The sequence below is a fragment of the Phoenix dactylifera genome, chromosome 2 (assembly GCF_009389715.1).
Source record: "Phoenix dactylifera cultivar Barhee BC4 chromosome 2, palm_55x_up_171113_PBpolish2nd_filt_p, whole genome shotgun sequence".
Lineage (NCBI taxonomy): Eukaryota > Viridiplantae > Streptophyta > Magnoliopsida > Arecales > Arecaceae > Phoenix > Phoenix dactylifera.
In genome coordinates, this window is record NC_052393.1 from 17838615 (window position 1) to 17865578 (window position 26964).

A 26964-nucleotide genomic window follows, 5' to 3' on the forward strand; every position below is an offset into this window, starting at 1 on the left:
CACACAACAAATATAGGTACAGCTCACAAAATCAAAAAGAAGGAGATAGTGCATAGAAAAAAGGGCAGACACGTGGTTCTCTCAGATAAATTCTTCGGAATGATGAGCTGCATATGAGGCCATCCAGTCCGCAGCACTATTCGTCTTTCTATCGATATATACACTTGATGAGAACACACTCATCCAAAAGTCTGCAGATGTCATAAAGCAGCTACATTCTGCCGGTAATATATCCAATCTTGAACTCACTCGATCACCGTGGCTGAGTTTTCTCTCCCCCGCGCGCGCTAAATAACCTCCTGTTATCAAACACGAACTGCACTTATTAGTGCACAAAACCTCAACAACAAAAAGCTGCACAGCATCTCCAGAACTTCATGGAGATCATAGCCATCCGGAGTCAGCAATATTGAGCTAAGTGGGACCCACATGGTTGGCACCTCCCTGAAATGGTCGAAGTATGAAACCTCGTTGCGAACGCTATCGACCATCCTGACAGTCGTCTACAGTAATCCTCTCTTGTCCATTTTTGTAATCAGAAAATTCACTCTCAATATCATCATATATTAGATACATTTATATAACGTTAACAAACTCCCCAAAAAAATAAATACACGTTTTAGTAGTAATTAGCATGACAAGAAAAGTACTTAACCCGTAACCAAACCTGAGTAATAAAAAGAAAAGCAAGAGTCACTGGTAGAAAGAGCTGATCCTTCGGTATTCGGAAACGTCGCTGCCATTGAATTCGGTTTCCGGCGACGACGTCGAAGAATTCGGCAGCGACAGCGACCGCTCCACACCGAACCCCATCACAGTCGTCGTCGTCGTCGTATCCACTTCCTCCCTCTCTCTCTTGGTGACGGGGTTGTTGCTGGTGTTGAGGAGGCCCATGGAGACGGGAGGGATCTCGAAGGTCTGAAGCGCCGGCGGTGGATGGCGCCACTGCGGCAGCGGGCCCGCCAGCAGCAGCGTCTGGAGCAGCGGTCCCGCCGCCATCACCGCCTCCAGTAGACGCCCCTTCTCCGGCAGCCCCCGCCGCAGCGCCGCCGCCTCCACCGCCGCCAACCCCGCCGGCGGCGACGCCCCGTTGCTCCTCTCCTCCTCCACTCCTCCCCCATCCGACGACGACGGCGACGACAATCCCCCCGCCGCCGCCACGTTGCTCCCCTCGTCCAACTGGGCGGGACGGTTAGAAACTGATGCGAGATGGTGATTATGGTCCATGAGGAGGAGGAGGAGGAGGGCGCGGGCGTCGTCGCGCTCGCGGGTGGCGATCTCGAGGAGGTGGGTTAGATGGAGGGCATGGGACTCCATTCGCCGGAGCTCCTCCTGTGCGGCGACTCGGGTGGACTCGAGCTCCAGCGTGGTGCGTAGGAGCGCCTCCTTGAGCTCCTCCGCGGTGACTCCGCTTGCCTCCTACGTCCATCCGTTTTCGTTTCTTGTTAATTTCGGACGAAGAGTTAGAACCGGGGATGGAGGAGGGGAGGAAAGGTACCTGCGGTGGTGGTTCCCAGGGGAAGCCGGCGAGAGGCGGAGGAGCAATAGCTTGGTGGTGGTGGTGGTGGTGGAGGTCGTCCATGTCCAATTGAAGAGTAATCTGAGGGAGGGATTGGAGAGGACGGGGTGGTCACTGTTCACGAGCTCTGTCTCTCTCTCTCACGCACACTCAGACGCACAGACTCCTCTTCCTTTCCTTTTGTCAGAGAGAATAGAGAGACGGACACACTCTTCTTTCCTTTTGTCAGAGAGAACAGAGAGATGGTGGGGAGACCGACCACCACTCTTTATAGCCCCCACGCGTCGTCTTCTACCATTTTGAGCCTGTTCTCCAGTCACCACCCGGTATCGTATGCCTGAATCAAGATTTTTATTTTTGTTATAGTTCACTAAGAATATATGGCACGTTTATCACGCGTGTGTAGAATCATTTGTCTGTTTGGTTTACTCTTTATTACTCTTCCTTCTTATCTGGATTAATCAAGAATTGGGCTTTAGTAATGTTATAATTATCATCATAATGGATCTCTGGTAATGCCATATGCTATAGGAAAGAAATTAAAAAAAAAAAAAAAAATACAGTGTCATTCTCTTAAATTTGGATGACTTACACACTCTTCTCTCTCATCTTTAAAAAATGTTATAAATAGTTTCCATAATGTTCCATAATGGTTCGGTAGTTAATCTCTTTTAACAAAATGGTGCTTTAACATAATGGTGGCACGTAACTATCACACCATATAAAATTATTATGGGACGAAAATGGCCTTGGAAGAGAGAGAGAAGAAGGATGGTGCGAGAAGGAGACAATGGAAGAGGAAGTGAAGAAAGATGGCAGTGGAGGCGGAGAGGGCGAGAAGGAGGGTGGTGGGAAGGAGGAGGAGGCGAAGGCGGAGGAAGTGAAGAAGGATGGTGGTAGTGGAGGAGGATGGGAAGGGAGGAGGGTGGTGGGGAGGAGAAAAAGGAGGAGGTGAAGGTAAAGGAAGTTAAGAAGGGTACGGTGGTGGTGGAGGATGGGAGGGGAGAAGGAAGGTCCTGCGGAGGAGGAGGAGGAGGTGAAGGCATAGGAAGTGAAGAGGCTAGGGTGGCGGGGAGGAGAAGGAGGAGGCAAAAGTGCAGGAAGTGAACAAGAATGGTGGCGATGGTGGAGGGGCTGAAGGATGGTGGTGGAGAGGAGAAGAAGAGAAGAAGGTCAGGCCGAAGGAGGAAGAGGTCATTTTAACTACTTCTCTTCTCTCTTCTCCTTAATCTCTTGTGTCTCACACTATTAAAGCTAGCTCTGTTTTTTTCTTAATAGTTTCTCTGAGCTCTGTTTTCTTCTCTCCGGCTACCATGATAGCTGTGGTGCTCAATGTCCACATCTCTGTTTTCTTCTTCTTACCTATCATCTTTCTATTCTTAATTTTTTTTTAATGGATTCTCAATGAATAGAGAGATTTCTCCTATTTTCTCAGCGTCTCGGCCTCGAGAAGCCACCTTTCCTTCCTCCCCTCTCTCTTTTGGCTGCTCTGTCGCAACCCACCACCAACCAACAACGATCTCCTCCTGAAGAGGGTGAGGGCATTTTGGTTATTTGAAATGGTGGGCTAATGGTGCTGGTTGGTTGGTGAACCAAAGTACCACTTTAGAATACTTTAGAAATTTGAAGGACGATTTTGAATTTTTTTTAAAGACGAGAGACCATGTGCAGAAACCGTCCAAACTTAAGGAGATGAAACTGTAAGTTTCTCGAAGAAATATTTGATGATTGCTATTATTTAGTTCATGGAACACAAATGATGGCTCTTTTTTTTTTTTTCTTTTTTGCTTAGAAAAGGAATTAATCCCACGTGCGTAGCAGCTTCCACTGGGCCCCCCTTTCACCAGGATATGTCCGATGCAGGTACACTCAAATCCTCTCCGATCCGTGATTACTTATGTGTGAGTACGTCACCCCAGCACCACCTCAATACCAGCAGACCCACAGAGTGCGGTCAGACGAGGGACATCCGGTTCCTACATTTAATCGATGCCCGTGCGTTTCGAACTTGGACTATACCGGTAGAAACAAAGCCTCGTTCCATATGTGCTACCACTTTGGTGGTAATGATGGTTGTTATTGGACATCTATACTAATCATAAAACTTATAATTTTTTTTAATTGATAATCTGCTATTTAAAAAATTATTGCCGTTATTTTTCTCATTGCTTATTATTTTTCATTGCAATAGTGATATCAAAATGCGACCACTCTAATTAATGGTTGGTTTAAAGTTGCTTCAACGATTCATCACTTTGGAATTGATAGATTTCCTCTACTGAAAAATAATGGAACTGCTACATCTGTTATCCGGTCGCTGCTATGCTAGAAATAATATCAATTATAAGTTACCATGCTCATTATCAGTCAATGCAAGCAAAAACAAGAGATAATAGCGTACTTTGAATAATCATTTATATCATATGAAGGATAATTTTTAATTTGGCTTTAAAAGGTTTGAATTTAAAACTATCTTTTATACAAATAAACGGCAAAAAGGACGAACAATACCGTTGTTCCAGTTATATAACATGGTGAGCTTGTTGTAACTTAGATTATATAGCCAAACAAAAGATATTACTTAACAAATCATTACGTATGGTGCAATAGGACCACCCCCTGTGCCACTTTGAAAAAAGCCACTGCGGCTACGGGCGTTAGATAGCAGGGCACTTCACTGTGGCCCTGCACCTGGAGTTGGAGGTACTGGGATTTTTATTTTTTATTTTTAGGAAAAAGGAGGGGGAGGAGAATCAACTTCACCCGCGTAGCAGATTCCATTGAGCCTCCTTTTATCAAAAAATGTGCGATGCGGGTAGATAATATACTCATATCCCTTCCGATCCGTGGTTACCTATATGTGAGTACGTCACTCCAGCACTATCTCAGTATTAATGGATCAGAAGTGTTCCTATCGAGTACGTTCAGGCAGAAAATATCTGATTTCCATATTTAATCATTGCATGCGCGTTATATCGATGGAAACAAAGTTGCGTACCATCTGTGCTACCACCTCGGTAGAATGCAGATATTTTGGAGGGGAAGCCAAGGCTAAGGTGACTCGTGACCGCATTGTGTCTCCTCCCATTCCTTTATTTATTGAGTGATTTGAAGGGTTGGATAGAGGACGGCGCGGCAGGCCGGGGAGGCAAAAAGCGGCCAAGAGGAACTGCTCACCGGAGAATGGAATAGTGGAGATGCGAACCCACTGGAAGGTAGGAAAGGCGGATTCCTCTGTACGTACCTTGGGATCCACCATAAATCTATATGGTTCTCTTTTCTTTTGCGAGAAACGTGAACTTGATGGGCTGTGATTCATCGCATTTATTTCTAATCTAATTGAAGAGAACCTACCTCTATACAGATTACAGATCTCAATTGTTGTGGAAGCTCGAACCAGAGAAATTTGAAATGATTCAGACTCGTAAACTTAAACCTATGCTTCTTTATCCATGTTTCAAGATATTATCAAGAAGGTGAAGCTAGAAAAAATAGAACACATCTGTGAAGTTGCTTGTAGTAGTCCTTTAGCAATGTCATGAAAGAGCAAGGATCCTTGTCTCATATATACAAAAGATATCAGTAGGTGCTTTGGATTTGAATTCTCTACAATGGGAGAGAGTAACTTGAGAGACAATATGCTGACGACATTTTAGTGTTTTGTGATGATGTGGAGGCTAATTTGAGGTCCTTCAAATTCACAATCCTTCTTCGGTTGAGATGTGTCGCTGGAATTTGGATCCGGGGGTGACCGCAGATCGAGGAGAAGGAGCTCCGACGGGTGGTGCAGCAGCGGACGGCTTTCTCCACGGGACCTCGAGATCTCCCCCTCCTTTTGTAATTCAAATCTAGCCCAAGGGTGACCCCGCCGGAGGAGTCGAAGGAGCTACCGGTGAGTGGAAGAAGAGGACGAGCGCCACCTCCCGCGCGGCGGTGGATCTGCACAAAGCCTCACCGGTGGGATTCCGATGAGGGCCCTCCGACGCTCAAGTTAGAGCGGAGTTTTGTCGGCCCAGCCAAAAGTCAGAAGTCTTCTTTTTAAGAGGAAGAAGTTCCCTTTTTATAGGAGGGGTGCAGGGTTACCTGTGATGTGATTGGACGAATTAATGAGTTACCTTCATGATTAAGTGTGATCGTGTGAATTAATGAGTTGTCGTGGATGACTGGACGAGATTGAGTGAGTCAACGAGTTGCCGTGGATGGCCTGAGATTTTGAGTTGGCTGGAGGTCCGTGGAGATCGTGCGCATTTAATTGTTGACAGTCGTAGCAGGGTATGATCCCTGGTTGATATGTCGTGGCGTGGCCGGCAAGCAAAGCATGGTGCGGTGAGACTATTGCAGGGCGTGGCCGCAACATGTAGACGACGAGCTTGGCCTTCTGGGCTCAGTCTTCTGAGCTCGGTCTTCTGAGCTCGGTCTGCATGAGCTCGGCCTGCATGAGCTCGGCCTGCATGAGCTTGGTCTGCATAAGCTCGGCCTGCATGAGCTCGGTCTTCTGAGCTCGGTCTGCATGAGCTCGGCCTGCATGAGCTCGGTCTTCGGAGCTCGGCCTGCATGAGCTCGGTCTGCATGAGCTCGGCCTGCATGAGCTCGATCTTCTGAGCTCGGCCTGCATGAGCTCGATCTGCTGTCGGATTTGGGTGCTTTAATTGTATTTGTGGGGTGGTCCATTTTTCTCCCAATACTACCCCCCGACTTTCGAGTTCGAGCTGCTTTTTGGCTCGGGCGAAGGAAGTAGTCCAGTCGTCGATCATCCTGTAATATAGCCAAATGTCTATGGAGATGTATGTGCTAAGTAGGGTGAACCTCTCGTGCAGTCGGAGCTAATGGCCTTAAGACGAGCTGTCCAAGCCGAGATAAACGACTCTGCTTCGAGGTCAACTTCAGCGGCCTTCTTTGGTTTGTGGTCGACTCAGCAGGGTACCCCCACTCAGATCGGGGTGCGTCGTCGTAGGAGGCGTCGAATGTCGTCGAAATGGCGTCGAATGTCTTCCCGCGATCGAGGGAGACTTGGCTCGCTGTCGACTCGGCGGTGCTTCCCGAGGTCGAGAGAGCTTGGACTCGCTGTCGACTCAGTGAGGCATCCCGACCTTAATCGGAAGATCATGCATGAGGTCGAGGGAGCTGGGGCTCGCTGTCGAATTGCGATGCTTCCCGAGGTCGAGGGAACTGAGGTTCGCTGTCGACTCAGCAGGGCATCCCGACCTTAGTCGGGGGATCATGCGCAAGGTTGAGGGAGAGAGGCTCCCTGTTGACCCCGTGATGCTTTTCGAGGTCGAGGGAGCTGGAGCTCACTGTCGACTCAGCGGGGCATCCCGACCTTAGTCGGGGGATCATGCGTGAGGTCGAGGGAGAGAGGCTCACTATCGACCCCGCGATGCTTCCCAAGGTCGAGGGAGCTGGGGCTTGCTATCGACTCAGCGGGGCATCCCGACCTTAGTCGGGAGATCATGCGCGAGGTCGAGGGAGCTGGGGCTCGCTGTCGACTCTGCGATGCTTCCCGAGATCGAGGGAGCTGGGGCTCACTGTCGACTCAGCGGGGCATCCCGACCTTAGTCGGGGGATCATGCGCGAGGTCGAGGGAGAGAGGCTCCCTGTCGACCCTGCGATGTTTTCCGAGGTCGAGGGAGCCGAAGCTCCCTGTCGATTCAGCGGGGCATCCCGAACTTGGTCGAGGTTTTTGATGGAGATGGATACAGAAGACGGACTTCGTCCGTTGGTGATTGTGTGCCCTCACTCAGATCGGGGCGATGTTGGAGGTGGAGATACCCATATGTCGTCCTTTGCATTCTCCAATCTGGAAATAGGTAAAATATTGAAATTATTTAAAGCCATAATGGCGTCTTATATCTTTTGGAGACATTTTGATGGTTCCCGAGCTTCGAAGTCCCTCAGGACTTGGCTCAGCACTGGCCTTCTGGGGGAGGCGTTCTGCACTCAACCTTCTGAGCTCGGCCTTCTGAGGTCAGTCTTCGGAGCTCGGCCTTTTGGGGTCGGCCTTCTGAGGTCTGTCTTCTGAGTTCGGCCTTCTAAGCTCGGCTTGGCCTGCATGAGCTTGGCCTGGATGAGACTGCTGCAGGTCGTGGCCGCAGCATGTGGACGACGAGTTCGGCCTTCTGAGCTCGGCCTGCATGAGCTCGGCCTTCTGAGCTCGGCGGGGGCTTCGGTGATGGCGACGCTCTGCAGGAGAGCAACGTCGCGAGCGCCGTCCTGAGGACTTACACCCATGAGGAGGGAGTACATACTGGTTTCTTACTTGCTGCAGGAAGACAGAAGAGTTTGAAGGGCAATGGGACTTAATGGGACTGTACCCTTTGCCACAGAGGCTTACAATCCCATTTTAAAACTCCATAACTCTCCTCCTCCAGGCCTCAGCTTTTATATTTCTTCCCCTCCAACTCGTTGGTTTGAGACTCGAGCTACTACTTCTCACTGGTTCCCCCCACGTCCCACGTCGTTGCAGCGGGAGTCGTGCCTGATTATGCCTCGGGTGAAAGTTTCTTCCTCCGCTTGACGTGAACCCGTGGAGGCGGCACAGGAGGGGCCTCCACTTGTTGCAGGCTTTGGACTGCAATGGCTAGCGCTTGGACTTGCTGCACCAGCGCGTCGAACTGCTCGGGTTGGACTTGTGGAACTTGATCTACCGGAGGTCTTGGTGGTGAATTCTGGACTGAGCGTCCGGGACTTGGAGCATGATGCCGAGAGGCATTAAAGACTCCTCTGCTTCTTAGTCTCATGATCACGACTCGGGCCCTTCCTCTAGCGCCAACTGTTGCTGGAATTTAGACCCGGGGGTGACCGCGGACCAAGGAGAAGGAGCTCCGGCGGGTGGTGCGGCGGCGGATAGCTTTCTCCAGGGGACCTCGAGATCTCCCCCTCCTTTTGTAGTTCAAATCTAGCCCGAGGGTGACCCCGCCGGAGGAGTCGAAGAGCTGCCGATGAGTGGAAGAAGAGGACGAGCGCCACCTCCCGCGCGGCGGTGGACTTGCACAAAGCCTCATTGGTGGGATTCCGATGAGGGCCCTCCGACACTCAAGTTAGAGCGGGATTTTGTCGGCCCAGCCAAAAGTCAGAAGTCCTCTATTTAAGAGGAAGAAGTTCTCCTTTTTATAGGAGGGGTGCAAGGTTACCTGTGATGTGATTGAACGAATTAATGAGTTACCTTCATGATTGAACGTGATCGTGTGAATTAATGAGTTGTCGTGGATGACTGGACGAGATTGAGTGAGTCAACGAGTTGCCGTGGATGGCCTGAGATTTTGAGCTGGCTGGAGGTCCGTGGAAATCGTGCGCATTTAATTGTTGATAGTCGTAGCAGGGTATTGTCCCTGGTTGATATGTTGTGGCATAGCCAGCAAGCAAAGCATGGTGCAATGAGACTACTACAGGGCGTGGCCACAACATGTGGACGACGAGCTCGGCCTTCTAGGCTCGGTCTTCTGAGCTCGGTCTGCATGAGCTCGGTCTTCTGAGCTCGGCCCGCATAAGCTCGGTCTGCATGAGCTCGGTCTTCTGTCGGATTTGGGTGCTTTAATTGTATTTATTGGGTAGTCCATTTTTCCCCCAACAAGATGGTTTCTGGACTCAAAAGTAGATCTCCGGTCGAAGTTGATGGATGTGCTCTAATCCTTGGTTGTCGAGTGACCACACTTCCAATTACTTATCTGGGGCTGCCACTCTGAATATAGGCTTTTGGCATTTTCTCTTCTCAATCTGCCTGTCACTTCCTTCACCAGGGAGAACTTGTTACACCCTGAGCCTCTTTTATTAGAATGGCAAACATCTCTCTCTCTAAAGGTAGGCTCCTCGTTGCGGACAACCTCCAAAAAAGACATTGGAATCGCTCTGCTTCTCGTCCTTTGGTAGATTCAGTGACTTGGCCATGCAGCCTCTATCTGGAGACATTATCTCCACTCTCTCAATATCAGATGCAATCCTACATATATACCTTGAGGACCCTTGGGGTTATCGGATGCCAGAGTATGGTTTTCAATCAATACATTGGCGTCTTGGACCATTTGGTTCGAAAGAAATGGATGCATCTTCATAGGAGAGCTTCGTTTCAGCTTTTTTTTCACTCTCTCAGTCGTTCTAAAAGACTTTCAAGAAGCTGGTCTTTAATTTACAGCTCCAAAGATGGAAGTTTGTTGAGAACTTTTTTAGATATTATTACTCAACTCTCTGCAATCGGTTCGTGATCTGAATGTCTTATTTAGACACAAAAACTTGAAATGGTATAATTTTATTAAATAAATCATGAATTGAGCTATACTACTTCTGATTTTTTCCATGCCATATTGTCTCGAGTGCTTATTATGCCTAGATATTTGTATAATATAGAGGATGATAAGAATCAATGTTGCTAAGCATTCCATCAATGCTTTGGGGAAATGGAATCGGAAGTATCTAGTATTTACTAAATATAGCATAAAACATAAGGCATTGCACCCAAGTTCAAGCCGAAAGCCATATCGCGTTCAGCTATTTGTAATATCAAGAGTCCATCATCGAGGCTCTGAAGATCAACAATTCAGATTGAACTCATCCATAATTCTTTCTACTCGAGAGTATGCGTCCTCAAAGGTTTTAAACCTTATTGATGAGATGACTAATCGTAACACCCATGGAGATGCAATGCATCTGACAGCACATCTCGATTATCTCGTAACACTTAAACATCACTCGATGATATTGGACGGCACACGCAATGCTTCTCTCTTATATACTGAATTAAGGAGTACCTACACTTTCAACCGGTAAAAAAGAATGCCTAACCTTATCATGTAAACGTAGCTACAGTCCAGCTTTGCTCCATTGGTCATGGAAACAGCGGTCTTTAATTAGTTCATATTGTAGCATGCGGTTTTCTTCCGGTTATTAGCTGCTCCCCAGCAACCTCTGCGGTGGGCTCCATCCGAATCCATGGCATCTTCCACTTCGGCACCAAATGATTCCGATTTGAACTCGACCTCGTGCTCATGGCGTCGAACATAAGTACCAACATTTCGGCAAGAACGGGTTTGAGTTGATTTGAGCCCAAAACTTGGGTCCAAAAGGTACCATTTTGTAAGACGGTTTGGAACTGGTTGTTTGCTGGTTCTGACTCAGCTGCATGCCTAGGTAGACATCCGAAGTTTAGGCATCAGACCATGGATTGCTTGGACGTATAGAGTAGAGGACTTATGAGCGAAGATCTCATCAAACTAGACCTCATCCAAGAGACTATGTTTTCCTTAAAAACTTAGATCCGTTCTAAATTTCTAATCTTAGGATGGGAATGTAGCTATACATAGTTTTAATCCTAAGTAGGACAATCAAGAATACCTAAATCTAGATCCATTCTAAGTATGACCTACGAGAGCTCAAGTCATTTTGGCTTAGATCTTTGTCAGCCGGGCTCGTATACCCTACTTTAAGATCTAATGCATCTCTGCAAAGTTTGCCCGAAAGCTATATAGCGTGCAAGCGTGATGGGACAGACATGATTGTATCTTTTTATTGTGTCCAAAAGTTTTTCATCCATGTTGTTACACCTTTTTTTTTTCTTCGATTACGCATGCTGTCACCCTTTAACTTGTGCATCCCAGGAGTTGGTTGGGCTTGGCCCAAGTAAGCCAAGCCCAGCCTTGATCAAGTGTGGTGCCGAGCCATCCAAAATATTCTGAGATTTTAGAGCGGATTTTGAAAACTATTCTGCACAGATTTTAGAGCAGAAATCATTTGTATTTTATCTTGAAAATCTGAACTAATTTTTTGAACTAATTCCCGGCAGCAGGAATGTTATTTTTGAATGTTATTTTTCTTTTGAAAGAGCTCTTAATCTACTGGAATTACTTCAAGACCCCCCTATTGCTAAGTTTACATACATGGGAGTGTCCAGTGCTTTAAGAAATATCAAGGTGTCTGTGGTCATCTCGAGCAAAACGAAGATCCTTATAGTTGAAAATCTAAACAAAAGCAATCAATCTGAAACTACTTCTGTTGTCTGTGACATAGCAAATTTCTTGCTTAGAGATTGACCTTCGCTGAGGATTAAAACTATGGTTTCGTTGTTAGGCTTCTAGTCTTCCTTCGGTGATTGCCCTCCTTGCTCTACCTTCTTTCTCTTCCTCCTGTTTTTGGTTTTGATTTTCTTCTGATTTATCTGTACTCTCTCTCTCTTTCTTGTACTTTCACGCACTCTTCATGAAAGTGATCGATTGGGCATTAGGTCAGAAAAAGTCAATGTTCGTGTATTTTAATGATTATAGATGTGCAAATGCACTAACATAAGAGAACGTAATCAAAATATTTTTACTTTAAAATTGTGATTTTTAGGTTACAGACAGGAGAGGAAAAGATTATTCACTAATGAAAAATCTGTGGTCCCTATATGATGAGCGAATGCGAAAGGATCCAAGGGGCAGAATCTAGGGATATGGAACAAACTATTAAGGCAAAATGGGATAGCCGGAAATCTAAATTTCTCGATGATGGGCCGAATAACACTGGTCGATTCTGAACGCTCTTCGATTCCCTCCGGAAGATGGAGCAAATTTTCAAAAATTTTATTTGGGGCGTCTTGGGAGAGGAAACGAGAGTGCACACCGTGGTATGGGATGAGGCATGTCAACCATTGCAATTTGCAACATGAAGGGTTGGGGATCCAATCTTTGATTGTTAAGAAGGAAGCAAAGTGGGCTACTTTGCAAAAATAGCACACTATTTTTTATAGACCATCACGCCTGCATGCTATTTTTGATTGTAAGAAAGGAAGCAATGTGTGCAAGCGGGCAAGAAAGGAAGCAATTGAAGCAAAGTAGCAGACTATTTGATTGGCCATGCAAAAATAACACATTCCAAAATGATTTTAGTTGAATATCTACTTTCCCCAAAAATAGTATAAAATACTTATTATACTCTTAATAAAAAAAACTATTTACCTCATTCTATCAAAAATTTTAAAAAACACTTTTGAAAAAAAAATTATTTATTTTGCAACGGATGAAAAATAAACTTTCTGATGTCCCATACAAATTTTTTTTCATATATTCACATAAAAAAACCACTTACCCATTTCTCAACTTAAAAAACTCCAATCACTTTTTTTTTTCTCTGTTGCCCACAATTTCACTCCCCTTCCCAAACCAATCGAGTCCTATGTACCTACCACACCAGGACACGCCTAGTACACTGCATCAATTATTTTAGCTGCTCCAGGAGAGTATTTAAAAAACAGGTTTAAGCAAGATCTGAAGAAAATGTGCGGCTATCAAGCAGTTTAAACATTAAACAGACAGTTTTGTTGCATTCAACTCATGTTCCATCGCCATCAACGTCAATGCTGTGTACTAATCCCTATGGACAATTTCGAGAAGATGAAATTCCGAGCAAGATTTATAGCATTCTCTAGGGTAATTAGAAGTAGCACACAAACTAATCGTCTTGCAAGAGTATTCTCAAGCAATGTTATCCACTGGAGCCCCAACTACATATCCTCATATATCTAAAGTTATAGCCATTTAAACAAGCGACCACATTGATTTGCTGCATCAAAAGAAGAATAGCAAAATTTAAATGAAGCTGATCCAAACAACATAGCCTTCTGTTATGCAGATCAAAAATCAAGAAGCTGGCAGCTTTTTCCATGCCAATCTATGTAGTTTCCATTGCAGCACCATAACATCTTTGTTTTTTCAACTGCAGTTAAGCTATTGAAACAAGCAAATATAGAACGCAAGAAAGATTATGTAAGGGCAAATTAGAAGCATGATGCTACTCTCCAAAAAAAAAACGAACAAACTGCACATTCTCTATTGACAATTCCTTCTCTGGATGGTGTTCTGGAGAAGATACGAAGCTCTGTAACGGACCTGAAGGATGAAAATAAAAGCATAGCAATAGCACAAAAGGATATAAACACAACCACACAACTAATACGTACAAAATCATTTGCTCACCTTTGATGCGTAGGACCTCCAGTCTGTGCTTGTAATTTGGCTTGAACAGTTTCGAAGAAATTTACACCACATGTCAGTAATTACATCTCTCTCTCCTAATGGATGATAAGGCAAGAGCATATTCTCTGCTAGAACTAGGTAAATATACAGCTTGAAGAAGTCAAAATTCTTGTCCTTCAATTGCATTGACATGAGCAATTCGAGAATATCTTTAGAACTCGTTATCTACATGGAAAAACAAATCAATACCATTTAGTGTATGTTTCAAAATATGGAATTGCAAACAGGCTCCAAAAGTCATTTTAATTTCAGCACAACTTGGACTAGCACAATCAGTGGAAAACCCATTACAAAAGTAAAACCATTTAGCTCTTTAACATGCAACTCATGAAACTTGAACGGGTTCTTGCCCTTCTATTTATCTTCCACAGATAATGTTCACAATAAACTAATAAATCTCACCATATTATGCAAGTATATTAAAATATACGTAGAATCAAGAATTATAGTGCTCGTCCATAACATATTCTATCCCGGAACAAGTACTCCTGTGTAATCCAGTACCAATGTATTGCTCACTGTAAAATTCATATATAGTAGCCCTATATCCTGTCTCCCGCTCTTGAAAAGTCTTATTACTTGGGATGTTTTGGAGCTTTTTCCCATAAAATCCTTTTGCTCTTTGATTATTAAAGCCTAAACTATTAGCAGCACAAAATCATATGTTCGGATTGGATGAAACACTAATAATCGAGGTGATTTCCATATTTCTTCATTATTTTAGATCTTCTATGGAATAATCGATAACATCATGGTTTCTTTCTTGGAATAACAACTAAACAGCCGGACTAAATAAAATACCACAAGAGGCATATCAAGTCCGCCGGTCGATGTTTTATTGGATATACTAAGAGCACTAAGATAAACCTGGAGTCATTGCATGATCTAGATGCAAAATGAGATCCATCAATGATACTTGATCATGGATCACTGGGAGTCCTCCCTGGTCAGTCTCCTCGCATCAGCAAGTTTCTAACACATATTATTTGCATATTATGTTATTCTTGAAAATTGCTTATTAGTGCCAAAAATAGCATCCCAAGCACATACCTACTAGATACAGTTATGCAGATTTAATCAAGTTGAAACTCACATTTTGATCAAAGCAACTTTTTAGTATATGAAAGGCCAGTTGACTCCTAAGGTGCTTAGAACGATTGCCAACCCCAGAAATGCATTCCACGATCCGTAAGCAGTTAAGATCCTTGGGAATTCTGCAGTAACAACAGATCAAAGAATTATGTTAAAGCAAATATGTTGAATTGAGAAAGTACTAAACAAAAGAAATTCAAAATCGCCAGGATTCAGAATTATCTCAGAAAACGAATATTTGTTAATGACAAACATGAGAAAAAAATGCAAACAAAAGAAAATGAGAATAAAGATAGTTTATAGCAGAATAGGGGAAAATAGAGGAAAGTATTTGCATTTCTTTTCTTAAAGTCGGGATATTATTAAAAAAAAGGTCTTTTAATTAAAATTAAAGACATACTAGAGATTATTCAACAAATGGAGATTAATTTGACTACATTTAAAATCTTACAGTGAGAGATAGGAAAAAATGTTAATGCAATCTCCAATCTAACACAAACTATTCATCAGGATCGCATTCATGCTTTCTTCTATGAACAGTAGAAGCACAATCAGACATTACGAGAACCAACATTTGAGAGATTATAACACCAGTGTTGTTGGTCACAGCCCATATGAAAAATGCAGAAGGTTGACCATTAGAGGTATTATTGCATAGGAATTACTGATGAATGAATTTTTTTTTACCACAGACCACTAGCTCGGGAGGTACCACCTCTTGCTCCATTGACAAGAGGTCCAGGGTTCAATCCTAGGGTATCTCACACTTCAGCCCTTTTTCCAAGATTCCCCATGAAGTTCACCCCTCCCCCCAAAAAGGAAAGGTAGTAGTTTAAAAGCTGACACCAAATAGTTAAACAAGCCTTGACAGTCAATCCTTTACATCGTATATCAAGAGATTTTACCTTCTCTTTTGAATAAATCTGTTCATAGATTGGGCCTAGCCCATAGGTCAACATAATTTTCTTAAGCCCGAAGCCCAGCCCGGCCTTCAAGCCTACCTTCTAGGCTCGAGTCTGGCTCTTACTTGGGCTTTGGGCTTTGCACCTAGTGTTGGACTTCATGATTATTTTTAACTTTTCTAAAGAATACTCAAAATACTTAGAAATATTTTTAGAAATATTAAATATGAACAATTAAAATATTGTCAACAACTGAAAACATGTCTATAATCCTATTACGTTCACATATCAACAACCATTGTCAATTAAGTCTACAAACACATCAAAAATAACCAAAAAAAAAAGCGTCAAGCTGAGCTCGAGCCAGGTTTTATCCCCAAGCCCAAGCCCAGCATGTTTATTAGACGAGCCTATTTTCGAAGCCCAACCCAGCCTCGTGGGCCAAAATCTTTGGCCCGAGCCTGCTCAAAAGGCTTCAGGCTCGAGCAGGCCGGGCATGTCGACCGGCCCATGAACTAGTCTACTTTTGAATAACATGTGGGGTTTGAAACCTGGACCTATTAAGAGATTCTAGTTGAACAAATACACAATTTGTTCTACCTCAATAGTTTTAAGCTAAAACATTATCCATGTGGATACATTGCATAGATTGTGATATCAAGCTCACTGAAGGCATCAGAACAATAGTCAAAAGATAACTGCAATGAGAATGTCAAGGTGTCTAAGTGTTGAAACAAGGAAAGGCAAGTTAGAGAAAGATACATTAGGAAAGCTCCAAATTGCAATAAGAGAAGAAAAAACAATGGAAAGTTGGCTTCAGATTGTAGAGTCATTTGACGAATAGACCAGAGGATACAACTAGAAGAGCTTAAATTTAACAATAAAAGGCGAAGAAGAGGCATCTAAGGAAACCTAGAGATAGGTTTGGGTAAAAAATTCAAATAAATTGCCTTGACAATGGCCTTGAATTCTTGAAGGCTATGTTTCACCAGACAAAAATAAAAAAACTGAAATAGTTGAATTTATTCTGTTGCAAAGTTATTCCACAAGTTATGCTTATCTCTTGTTTGGCTAGAAATTCTTGTTTTATGTTTGGCATAATTAATTGCATTTTTTTGTTTCAATATAAGGAATAAGGTTGCTTTTTGGCATAAGATCGTAAATGTCAATTACCTTACCACAATTCCAAATAAAAATAGTGGCGTGTTTCTCTAATAAAATGGGTAAATGATATGCTCAACTTTGTCACTTTTCTTTTCAAATTTAAAAGATGAAATTGGAAGGGGGGAAGGGGGAACTCAACCAAATTCATCCGTCAAAAGAAAATGTACCTATTGTTAGCAGTTCAAATTGAAATAACGATGTACCCATTACTTATGGTTCGATTAAAATGTGATGGAGAGTGAAGGGTAGTTTTGTCCATTGCAAAAAAAAAGACTAGAATAAATTGAAGCATTTATGACAGGAATAGCTTGTGATAGGTTCTCTTGGAATAATTGTGCCCAAGGTTCGTTGTCTCGGTCCAGACCCCGTATTGGTACCATCTTATAACAGTGTTGGCACACGGTATGGTTCGATACAATAAGACATACCGAATGTCGGTACAATACAAGATTGTGTACCAATTCGGTACCGGTAAGGCAAACCTTTGAACAGCATAACTATTCATCATTTATGCCAGGTTTTTAAGGTCGTTTTGTAGACAAGTGTTATTCCAAGCTTTAGGCTTGCCCTATGCCACAACCAAACACTGACCAAAAGTTCTAAATAGCAAAGGACTATTAATGGCTAAATGAGATGAGTCAGAATGCAAACCAAACATAGTGCAGTACACACAAGCAAGCTACTCTTCAAGAAACTGCACAGCAAATGGAGCATATTGCAACCTCATAGATGCATATTTCATACATTGTAGCTCCTACTTGAAGTAATATTGGTAGAATATTTCTAAGGACAGATAGTTGTCACCATAACAAACCGCAGCCTAACAGAGACGCTCTTCAAAAAGACAATGGTTTTCAAAAGTGGGCAGTCGAACAAAAAAGATTTCATATAACATCAATATGTGTATAATTAAGTGATTCATGTGGTGCATTACCATACATGCTGCAATTTACGTTGCATTTACACTTGTTATATATTAGGTCAAAAAGTTTATGAGATATTAAAATTATATTTAAAGGATTTAAATTTAAGCATTAAACATCAACTGCAAGCCAGTGTTTAATCCCATAAGTGCATTCCCTTATTGACAATCTACTCACTCTTTGGCTAAGTTGTTACATTGTTTCTTATCTCCCTTATTCCTCCACCATCATAGTGCCCATCATGCATCGCATGCAAGTGCATATTCTGAGATCTTTCATGTTCCATTTATACCATTTCAATTATATTCAGACAGTTTATCATCCTAAATGGCTGCAATTTTTCCATCTCCTTGAAAACTTTTCACATTTACTCAATTTGGAAGTCTTTCAATACTTATCCACATAAAATATATCAGAATCATAACTCAAGCATTTTAGTTCCACTGCACGTGGATAGCCAGTAAGGCATGTGCCAACCCATCCCCAGGGCTGATACTAGCCCAACATGGTCTACGCCAACCACAGCAAGCGCACTTGAAACCCTGCCATAGATTTTAGATCTACCATTTATCTAGCCAAACCCATGTGTCATTGAACATGGCCACTATCATTCTTTCTTTAGAGCCCTTTTACATCCCAATTAAATCCCCTTCCCAGATAAAAATAATTACCACCGACATACCTTTAAGACCAAAATTTTCTTAGAGTTTATACTTTTAAAAGCACTACGAAAAAAATCCAAAACAAAAGCACATAAAAAACAGAGCATTAATAAAAAAAATGGAGAGAAGCAACAATAGAAAGGAGAAGGATGACAAAAAGGAGAAACAAGGAAAGAACAAATTTGCTTTCCAATGTTGATTCTGCTTTAACACCTCGTCGATGGATTCACTCTCAAGATCTGCCACAATATAAGCATGGAAGGCATACTTTTAATATCACATAGTTAATACATTCTCGACTTTCCCAACAACTTCTGCAAATTAAAATTAAACTTGAGATCATAAGAAAACCAAGCATAGCTGTCCACCTTTCTGCACAAAAGAACTTAATTGTCCTTATGTGAGTATATATGTGCACGGTCCCTACTTTGAATATCTCAAATTTCCACTACATGACAAATTCAAGAAAACAGGAGATAGCTTATATTAAGAAAGGAGTGGAAGTGCAATTTGTTCTATACCAGCCATATATATATATATATATATATATATATATATTCAATTGACAACTTGGATGGAATTTCCATCTGCAACTCAGTACACATTCAGATTTTGCCTAGATGAAATAAACCGCTTCCCACATATAGTCTAAATTTATGAGATATTCTATCTAAAAGAGCAGAGGAAGGGAGGAAATTGGGACAGCCAATTAATCCCCAACCCTAATATTACCAGGACAACGTCAATCACCTTGGTATGAATCACATTGCAATGGAAATTCAGGACTCAAGGGACCTGGCGAACTATAACTCCACTTCTCAAGAGAACTCACACCCACTGGGAGTTACAATGGTGGCAGCAGCTTCCATCATCCAAACAGGGTCATAACAACCTTTTTAAACCCCTAATGTAAAGTTCACGCTGCACTATCTATAACTGATGATGATAATAATAATAATGCATTATCCACTATAGACACCATAGTTTGCCCATCATCATATGTATTTTAATGTAATGCATGGTGACTTTCAAGATCTAACTAAGGATCTGTTTGGATAACCTGCTGGCTTCTTAGGATTGGAAACAAGATTTCTAATATTACTGAATATGAGATCTGGCCAAGCCCATGTAAATCAGATCTCTCCCAGCGCATTCTTGCAAGGGGAAAAAAGACATGCTGAGGTATTTTTTTCTCCCGATGGAATCCAAGCTGACCCACTCCGAAGGTATTCCTGTGAATATAAGCCTGGCCTAGCCTATGTCATCTTTTCCTCCCTGTGGGTCCTGTGAATCCCACTGGATCGCACAAGATTATCCAAACAGGCCCTAAAAAGGTTTTCATTCCACAAGCTTGTCCTAGTACTCTTAGCTACTCAATTTCAAACCTTTATATTCCCCTCTTCATTGATCTTTCTCAAGTTCCCTTGTTAAAAAAATCTAACCATTCTTGGTTTTGTAAAGCCTCTTCAACATTTCATTGTTCATACAAATTTCACATCTTTTTTGTGTTTGTACACCAGTTTCTCTTCATGAATGTTAACATTGACTAAAGTCAAATTTTGTGCAATATAACTTTTGATAACAACTTTCTGAGGCAGTTCACACTTGCTTTAATCAAAAGCCAATCTTTTTTATATTTTCAAAATTCTGAAGATAGACTCAGAAAGTATGAATCTGCTCCTCCATAACATATGAGGAAGAGAGCCGCTCCTCAATTTCCCAACTTCAAAATAAAAAAAATTACATCTGATTCCTTTTGTTCCTTGGGAAAACCACCTTGAATTCTTGCTAAGAAGATTTTAGGGGAGAAACAAATACATGAATCAAAAGCAAAAGATTGGTGTGCAGTTCTACCTTAATTAACAAGCCTTCCCTATCTTCGCAAGGTCAAGATCATGGACTAAGCTATGATCCATCAATGGCCTGCCCTCATGCAAAGGAAGAAAAAAATGTCGCCCAAATTAGAAACTATATAATCAAACTTTTCCTGTCAAATTGAAAAATCAAAACTTGTTTCTTGTGCAAGTTCATATTATCCCTCTCTTAATATCAAAAATTACATGGCTATATAGATAACACCTCCATCGCCAATCCCAGGTCCGGATAAGAAAGGTCAGAATTGACATCAGGTTGAAAGCGGGTCATAAAAATATGTTAGAAACTACAAAATGGATCCCAAGCATGAAAATATGTTAGAAACTACAAAATAGATCCAAATTTGATATTGGTAAATATAGGGCTTCCCTAGAATAATTTCAAAGGAGGCTCTAAATAGGAACACTTGACAAATAAGGACCCTTAAAACTAACCCCAAATAGTTGGGAATAGGCTGGATGCCTATGGTTCTGATTACCGGCTATATTGATAGATTTGTATATCTAAGTGCCTTAATTACAGCAAGGAATTGGATCTTCATCAAATTTAAGTTAATTTCCATAGTTAGACTTAATGTAAAGTTTCACTTCACAACATAGAAATCAAAACCATGTGAAACCTATCAGGTCATGTATTTCCCTTCTCAAATCAATAGAAACATCCCCATTCCAAAAAAAAAATTAAAAAAAGAGTTTCTTCAATATTTTACATAAAACATAAAACCTATTTTAATATTCACTGCCACTGTTCCTTGAACTTACAGAAATATTCCAAGATCTCTTAGTAACATTTTAAAATTCAGCTTCACAGCCTGTCTCAACAACATGTCAAATATAGAAAAAATCTCTCAATCACATTTGCACATAAACTCTGAAATAAACCCCAACTTCTTGCTGAAGATAGCTTTAGCATCAGGTAAGAAAATCACTTACTAAACATACATGACTATTAAAAATGCCAGCACTACCACCTGAGTTGTTTATCTCCATCATCCAGCACATATGGCTTTATGACACACAGTTTGTGTTATGACATAATAATCTTTTAAAGTGGCCTTCTTCATTCACAACTCAGAGAGAGAGAGAGAGAGTTGGAAGGGGAAAGAGAGAGAGAAAGTAGCCATCATTTGTGCATACGAAATTCATATTTTTCCACAAGATAATCACGGTTAACTGTTTTTGTATCATGGGCTTAGTTCTGGAGGAAAAAAGAATATCATAATAGGTGTATTAATTGCTTAAGAGGAATAAAAATACATCAGGTTATACCAATGAAGGTAACAGTCAATGGGGAAAAAGACAAATAGAAGCCAAGCAAACAACACTAAGAACAGACCAATTATGATCCAAATGGGATTGGAATGGACTTGGAAACAGTTAAGTGCATGTTTGCAAGCATGTCATCTACTATACCATGTAATTGACTATAATGGGGACATCATCTACTATAAAAGAAATATTGCAAGCACGCAATGGTATGCATGCAATGGTTGAAGCTGTGCTGGTAGTTAGCATGGAAGCAAGAGAAATGAACTGAAATGAAAGATTCAACAAAATTAGAAATTGCAGAGCTCAGTGGACAAACACTTACCATCACAGTTAGAGTCAACAACTTCAATAATTTGCGATCAATATGTGTGAACAAAAGCAGCAAATTCCTCATAAGCACCACATGCTAGAGATTTGAACGCATATTGAAGGAAAATCCAGATGGCAAAATAAAGTCAAGCAAAAGGTTCTGATAAAATAGTAAGCTAGCATCATAAGGACATGCATTGCATTTAGCAAGTAAATAAAAAACTAGGGCATCACTGCTAAGTAAATAACCATACATACGTATACACATACGTATACTTTGTGGATCTTGATCTACACATCTTAAAACATGGATAGATTTAAATTCACTAGGTTCTGATCATTAGATCATGGTGAAACAAACTATCATGCCATTAAACCATCTACTTCTTTGTTATTTAAAACCATCCAATTTTAAAAACCTACATGATGATTAGGTTTGAGACCACCAAACACATGAATTTTGGTTTTTAGGTATTGGAGGGTCTATCATTTTTTGGTAAGAACTGGAAAGTCTATCATTGACTTGAATCGTTGACTCCTTTTTCCAAGGAGTTAACATAAAGTGTGCTGTCCAACTCTCTCTCTCTCTCTCTCTATGTATGTACGTAGACTGGTATATAACAAAGATAATTATTTTTTTATTTGAAGGTAAAGTAAGCTGTCTTTCCAAATTTGGCCCTTTTTCTAACTTCAATCACTTGTTGAATACCTAAAACTGATCCCCAACTTCTATAATCTGAACTTGGAGTTTAGGAAAGGGTATACTAGGAAAAACTTGGAATTAAACCTGTAAACAAGAAGAATGGCCTTATTTTACTAATCAAAGATGTCCATCAGAATCCTACCTTATTGTTGATTCATATTTGATGCCTAAGCCTCCAAAATATAAAGTATCACGAAAGCACACATTGGATGTTTCTCTTGGAAAGAATTATGGCATCTCTTTAAGAAAATTCTATAAGACTACAGACACCTAAGACAAGTAATTTCTGTGTCTGTATAGCTATGCAAAGATGACAGATAGCTTGTGGATTCAAGTCATCAACAATGATGAAGTCTACAAATCTAATCCAACAAGTAATAACCATAATTTGGTGTACATATTTACAAAATAAATCTAGTTGCAAGAGTTACTTGTTAGCAATAGAATCTGCCACTTTCTTACAGCTGGCATCCCATTCACTTTCAATAAAGAAACTAATGATCGATTGCAAGCATTCATTCAAAATGGATGACAAGCCTTCAAGCTGACGGTCTAAGAAGAGGCGAATAAGTACAAGAAGCAACTCCTCCACTTCAGAGATAGAAAATATAGACCTGAGACTTCTGTAACAGAAACAGAAAAAATATATAAGCTAGTATCATAAACTGGGTCATACAATTAACATCAACAAAATAATGCAGCTTAGTAAGTGTACCCATGGAGACCAAATTTCAATATAAAACACTTGGAACAACTTTTATCAGATTAAAAATGATATAATTCACTATAATGTAAAATCGTAAAGTGTTTATAATGATCAGTAGTTTCTCCAAAAGTTACCTAATTTGACAACAAGCCGACAGAATTTTGATCCATGATATAATGTTTCTGGGTGGCCCTTCACATCCAAAATCTGAAATATGAAAATTTTGAGTTGATTAACAATATCATCAACTAGTAATAACAGATATTTGATTAATCATATTCCAAAAAAATAAGACATTCTTATCATTAAAGAAGACCATAATGCTAAGGAAAACAATTAGGTTAACCAACAATGTTCACAGTGTTCCCAAATTTGCATGAGCTATGTTCAAACACATAGAAGCCGTGGAACCTAACAACAATAGCCTTTGTTCCTCTTAAATTTCACAAGACACATGCCATAGTACATCTGTATGTTTGAAAACACAAGGTGAAGATTTTAAACGTACAAAATACAAATAGAAAGGGACCTTGATATCTTAGTTTCATCAACGTGTATGTATATTGTAAACAAAGCATATAGACACATTGTGCACACCTAACCTGTTTTAACTTCTTGTGAAGGTGACGAATCATAAATGTATCCATAGATTTCTAGAGCATCCTTTAGCTTGGAATAGCTAGGCAACCATCCAAGTTTTAATAATGGCTGATCAGCCTGCATAGTTGAGAATATTTAAAACATGTAAAAGGTGTAAAATCAAAGTACGCATGATGCAAAAGGCATCAAAAGATTACCTCATTCTTAGATGGGAGGATATTACACCAAAAGTCACATGCAGAAACTTCCACCTCCTCATTTGAAGAATACAGCACTAATGACTCCAAAAGATGAGAATATGATGACAATATAGCTTACAAATGTATAAGATAATGAAGGTGCAGTACAGTGTAAAGAAACTCACTCCTGTGAAATGTCCAAGATGCTATAGAATCTTCAACAAAACCACAGTTTAAGGCCAATTGTAACAGCCATCCATTAATCAACAAACCCTCCAAAGAGCTCTCTCCTACATAGGATGCAAGTAATTGGAGGGAAAAAAAAGAATAGTCAAATGTAGCTACTAAGAAAAAATATAAAGCATAATCAAATGTAACCTCTATTTATAAATTTAAAAAGAAAAATATGATCATTCAAGATGTCATGGAAAAGTCAATTGGCTGATAAATTGCTCTAAGCTATTAGACTATTTAAGTTGCATATTTTAGAAGCACAATACAAGGAATAAAATCATAAACACAACAAAAGGCTGGAAAGCTTTTAAGAGATAACATTATTATGCAGAATAAATTTAACATAAATAGTGAAACCTTTCCCATCATGTATGTCAAAAAAAGAAAACATATTAAATATTAGAGATACTACAAAAACTCAACTGTGAGTAACTGTTATGATATTTAGTAAGAATATGGTTGTACACAAATTAAAATATGTGCAATTAGCATTCTGTTCACAAACTTTGATAAATAAGATGAGGAATTAAAATAAAGTTGATAAAGCCAGAACTAAGAAAGATTAATTGTAAACCTTGCTGCATATTCAGATCCAAAACTGAATTAAGTTCATTATTTGCAAAAGCTTGCAAAAGTTCACAATTTTCAGGCCCTGTATGACTAAATGGCAATGGATGTTTCTGCAGTCCATAACAAAATAGAAGTAATCAATATTGAAAGATATGTTAAATCATGAAGAATCTGTTTAACCTCAAAGACTCAAAGCATGACACTCAAATGTTTTTAGGAAACCTGATGCCCAAAAATCCTCTGACCCCATAAGGGGATTTCATCTTCAGTATTCATGTCATTCACCTATAAACAAAGGCCACATCAGGTGCTACACCAGATGATAAAAGTAATTCAATTAACAGATTCAGTCACTCCACTTGCCTCCTTTTGGCATTTTGCAACTAACTTAGAGAACATTTTCTCATTTTCTCGAGCCTTGTCATCTTCTTCATCTGAATTATTTCCTTTGGACTTCCTTGATCTTTTAGACTTACTTTCATCAAGTTTAACTTTCTCCATATAATAATCAGTAAGAAGATCATCCAAACCTATTACCTTCCTCCTGCAAATAATCATCTCTATGTCAGCTTACATTAAGTTTATCTGTCTGGCATATATGAACATATAATTCAATGAAAAATTAAGCAGGGAGAAGTTGGTCCATTACATGAGCAACCAGGAAAACATGGTATATGAAAACAAAGTTTCAGTAAACATGCAATATAAATACAACATATGCATAACATAAACCAAAATAACATCCTTTTGAGTAGATATTTGCAGCCGCATATAATATGAACTACTATTTAGGATTTTAGCATTAACATTATGGCTAAAATAAATGACCCGTTGGAAAAAAAAGAAATGACCAAGCTTCATCCACTAAGCGCATAATCAAATTTTATCACAACATGGAATATGAAACTATGACCATTAAAAGATCCCAGCTATCTAGGGTTCATTATAAGAATACTATTCTGCATTCTTATAAACTTCAATGTCAAATCCTCACCCTCCCCTTTCTCAATCACAGCAAACATCTGCATGTCCTCCGCATATACAAGTACTGAACGAAACAGAAAGAGGCATATCTTCTTTGTCCCATAGTATGATATCTTTTTCTTGCCTTTCAGCTGTCGATTTCACAAAGGAACCATGTGACTCACATCTCCCAGCAACTACTGAACGAACCATTCCTCCTCTTTAACCCATCTCCCATCTCAAGAGAAAAGATAGCCCCAAAAGATCAATAACGCTTCAAAGGAACGCAAGAAGAGATCGTTGAGCCAATACCAACCCAGGGGCCCCATTCAAAAAAATGTCAGCACAGGCTTTTTCTTTCAAGAACCCTAATCTAGAGAACAACCGAGAAAACGTGCATCAACGAGGGACGGGAAGAGCAAACGAGAGGGCTTAGGGTTTGGGAGCGAGGAAGAGGACCTTTTAGTAGTGGGGTGAGAGAGGATCTCGTCTTCCATCTCGAAGTCCAGAGGGTCGTCGTCCATGGCTGCCCCCGATTCGATTCTTCCTTTCCTTCTTCCCTTCTCCCCTTCTCGATGGCGATCGCCAGCTCTTGGAACCAAGAACCGCAAGCTGCGGGGAGTGAGAAAAAGCCCGCCCAGCGCTCGGGCTCAAGACGAGAAGAGTTTCTATAAAATAATGACCGACACTAGCCCTTTTATTTCATCGCGGAGATGCGGATACAAACGGCAGATCCGACCCGATTTTGTTTGGTTAGGGTTTGGGTCGGGTCGGACGGGATATATATATATATATATATATATATATATATATATATATATGTATGTATGTATGTATGTGTCTCTCTCTCTGTGTGTATGTATGTATGTGTATATGTATATGTATGTGTGTATTACGATAAAATTACAAATATATATATCATGATAAAGTTACAAGATTTGTTTGATCCTCATCAGTAGGGCCAATCATGGGTCAGGCTTGAGCATAAAAATTATCAATAAGTATCTTCGGTTCAAAGCTCGACTAAAAATGAGTCCAAACCACTGCTCATTAGCTATAGGATTCATGCATGCAAGCCTATAAACAATGGGTGATTGTTGAATGAAGCATCCAATAATGCACATGCATGCGAATACAAATTGCATGGTTTCGAAATGAAGAGTTCATCCGGGGTGAGCTTGGTTGAATTTGAACATAGTTTGTGGCTCCGGAAAACAAGCCTATATAATTTTTTTCTGGGGTAGAAAGCTAAGCCACGAGAAATAACAATAAATAAAAATAAAAGTGATGGAGGAA

The 26964-nt window shown here is 40.8% G+C and overlaps 2 protein-coding genes across 2 annotated transcripts; both read right to left on the reverse strand.

The window, feature by feature from the left end:
* Nucleotides 1-532: 532 nt before the first annotated feature.
* Nucleotides 533-1981, reverse strand: LOC103719978. Its single transcript, XM_008809470.4, has 2 exons — nt 1499-1981; nt 533-1419 (listed from the first exon to the last, which is right to left on the reverse strand). Exons 1-2 carry the CDS (start codon nt 1580-1582, stop codon nt 694-696), a joined length of 810 nt encoding a protein of 269 aa, XP_008807692.1. The 5' UTR covers nt 1583-1981; the 3' UTR covers nt 533-693.
* An 11065-nt stretch (nt 1982-13046) lies between these two features.
* LOC103719977 lies at nt 13047-26326 on the reverse strand. The gene is made up of 12 exons (XM_008809469.2): nt 26128-26326; nt 25069-25249; nt 24928-24990; nt 24710-24815; nt 24087-24191; nt 23920-23996; nt 23725-23839; nt 23257-23329; nt 22848-23039; nt 14612-14732; nt 13459-13683; nt 13047-13371 (listed from the first exon to the last, which is right to left on the reverse strand). Exons 1-12 carry the CDS (start codon nt 26190-26192, stop codon nt 13312-13314), a joined length of 1383 nt encoding a protein of 460 aa, XP_008807691.2. The 5' UTR covers nt 26193-26326; the 3' UTR covers nt 13047-13311.
* Between the last annotated feature and the right edge of the window lie 638 nt (nt 26327-26964).

What these genes read in the sequence shown, in the direction of transcription:
- LOC103719978 (XM_008809470.4), bottom strand. Translation starts at nt 1,582, where the DNA reads ATGGACGACCTCCACCACCACCACCACCACCAAGCTATTGCTCCTCCG. An exon ending in CCTGGGAACCACCACCGCAG is followed by an intron (nt 1,420 to 1,498) that starts GTACCTTTCCTC and finishes GGATGGACGTAG; the next exon opens with GAGGCAAGCGGAGTCACCGC.
- LOC103719977 (XM_008809469.2), bottom strand. Translation starts at nt 26,192, where the DNA reads ATGGACGACGACCCTCTGGACTTCGAGATGGAAGACGAGATCCTCTCT. An exon ending in TCGGCTTGTTGTCAAATTAG is followed by an intron (nt 23,040 to 23,256) that starts GTAACTTTTGGA and finishes TTTCTGTTACAG; the next exon opens with AAGTCTCAGGTCTATATTTT. An exon ending in AAAGTTGCTTTGATCAAAAT is followed by an intron (nt 13,684 to 14,611) that starts GTGAGTTTCAAC and finishes TTTTCCATGTAG; the next exon opens with ATAACGAGTTCTAAAGATAT.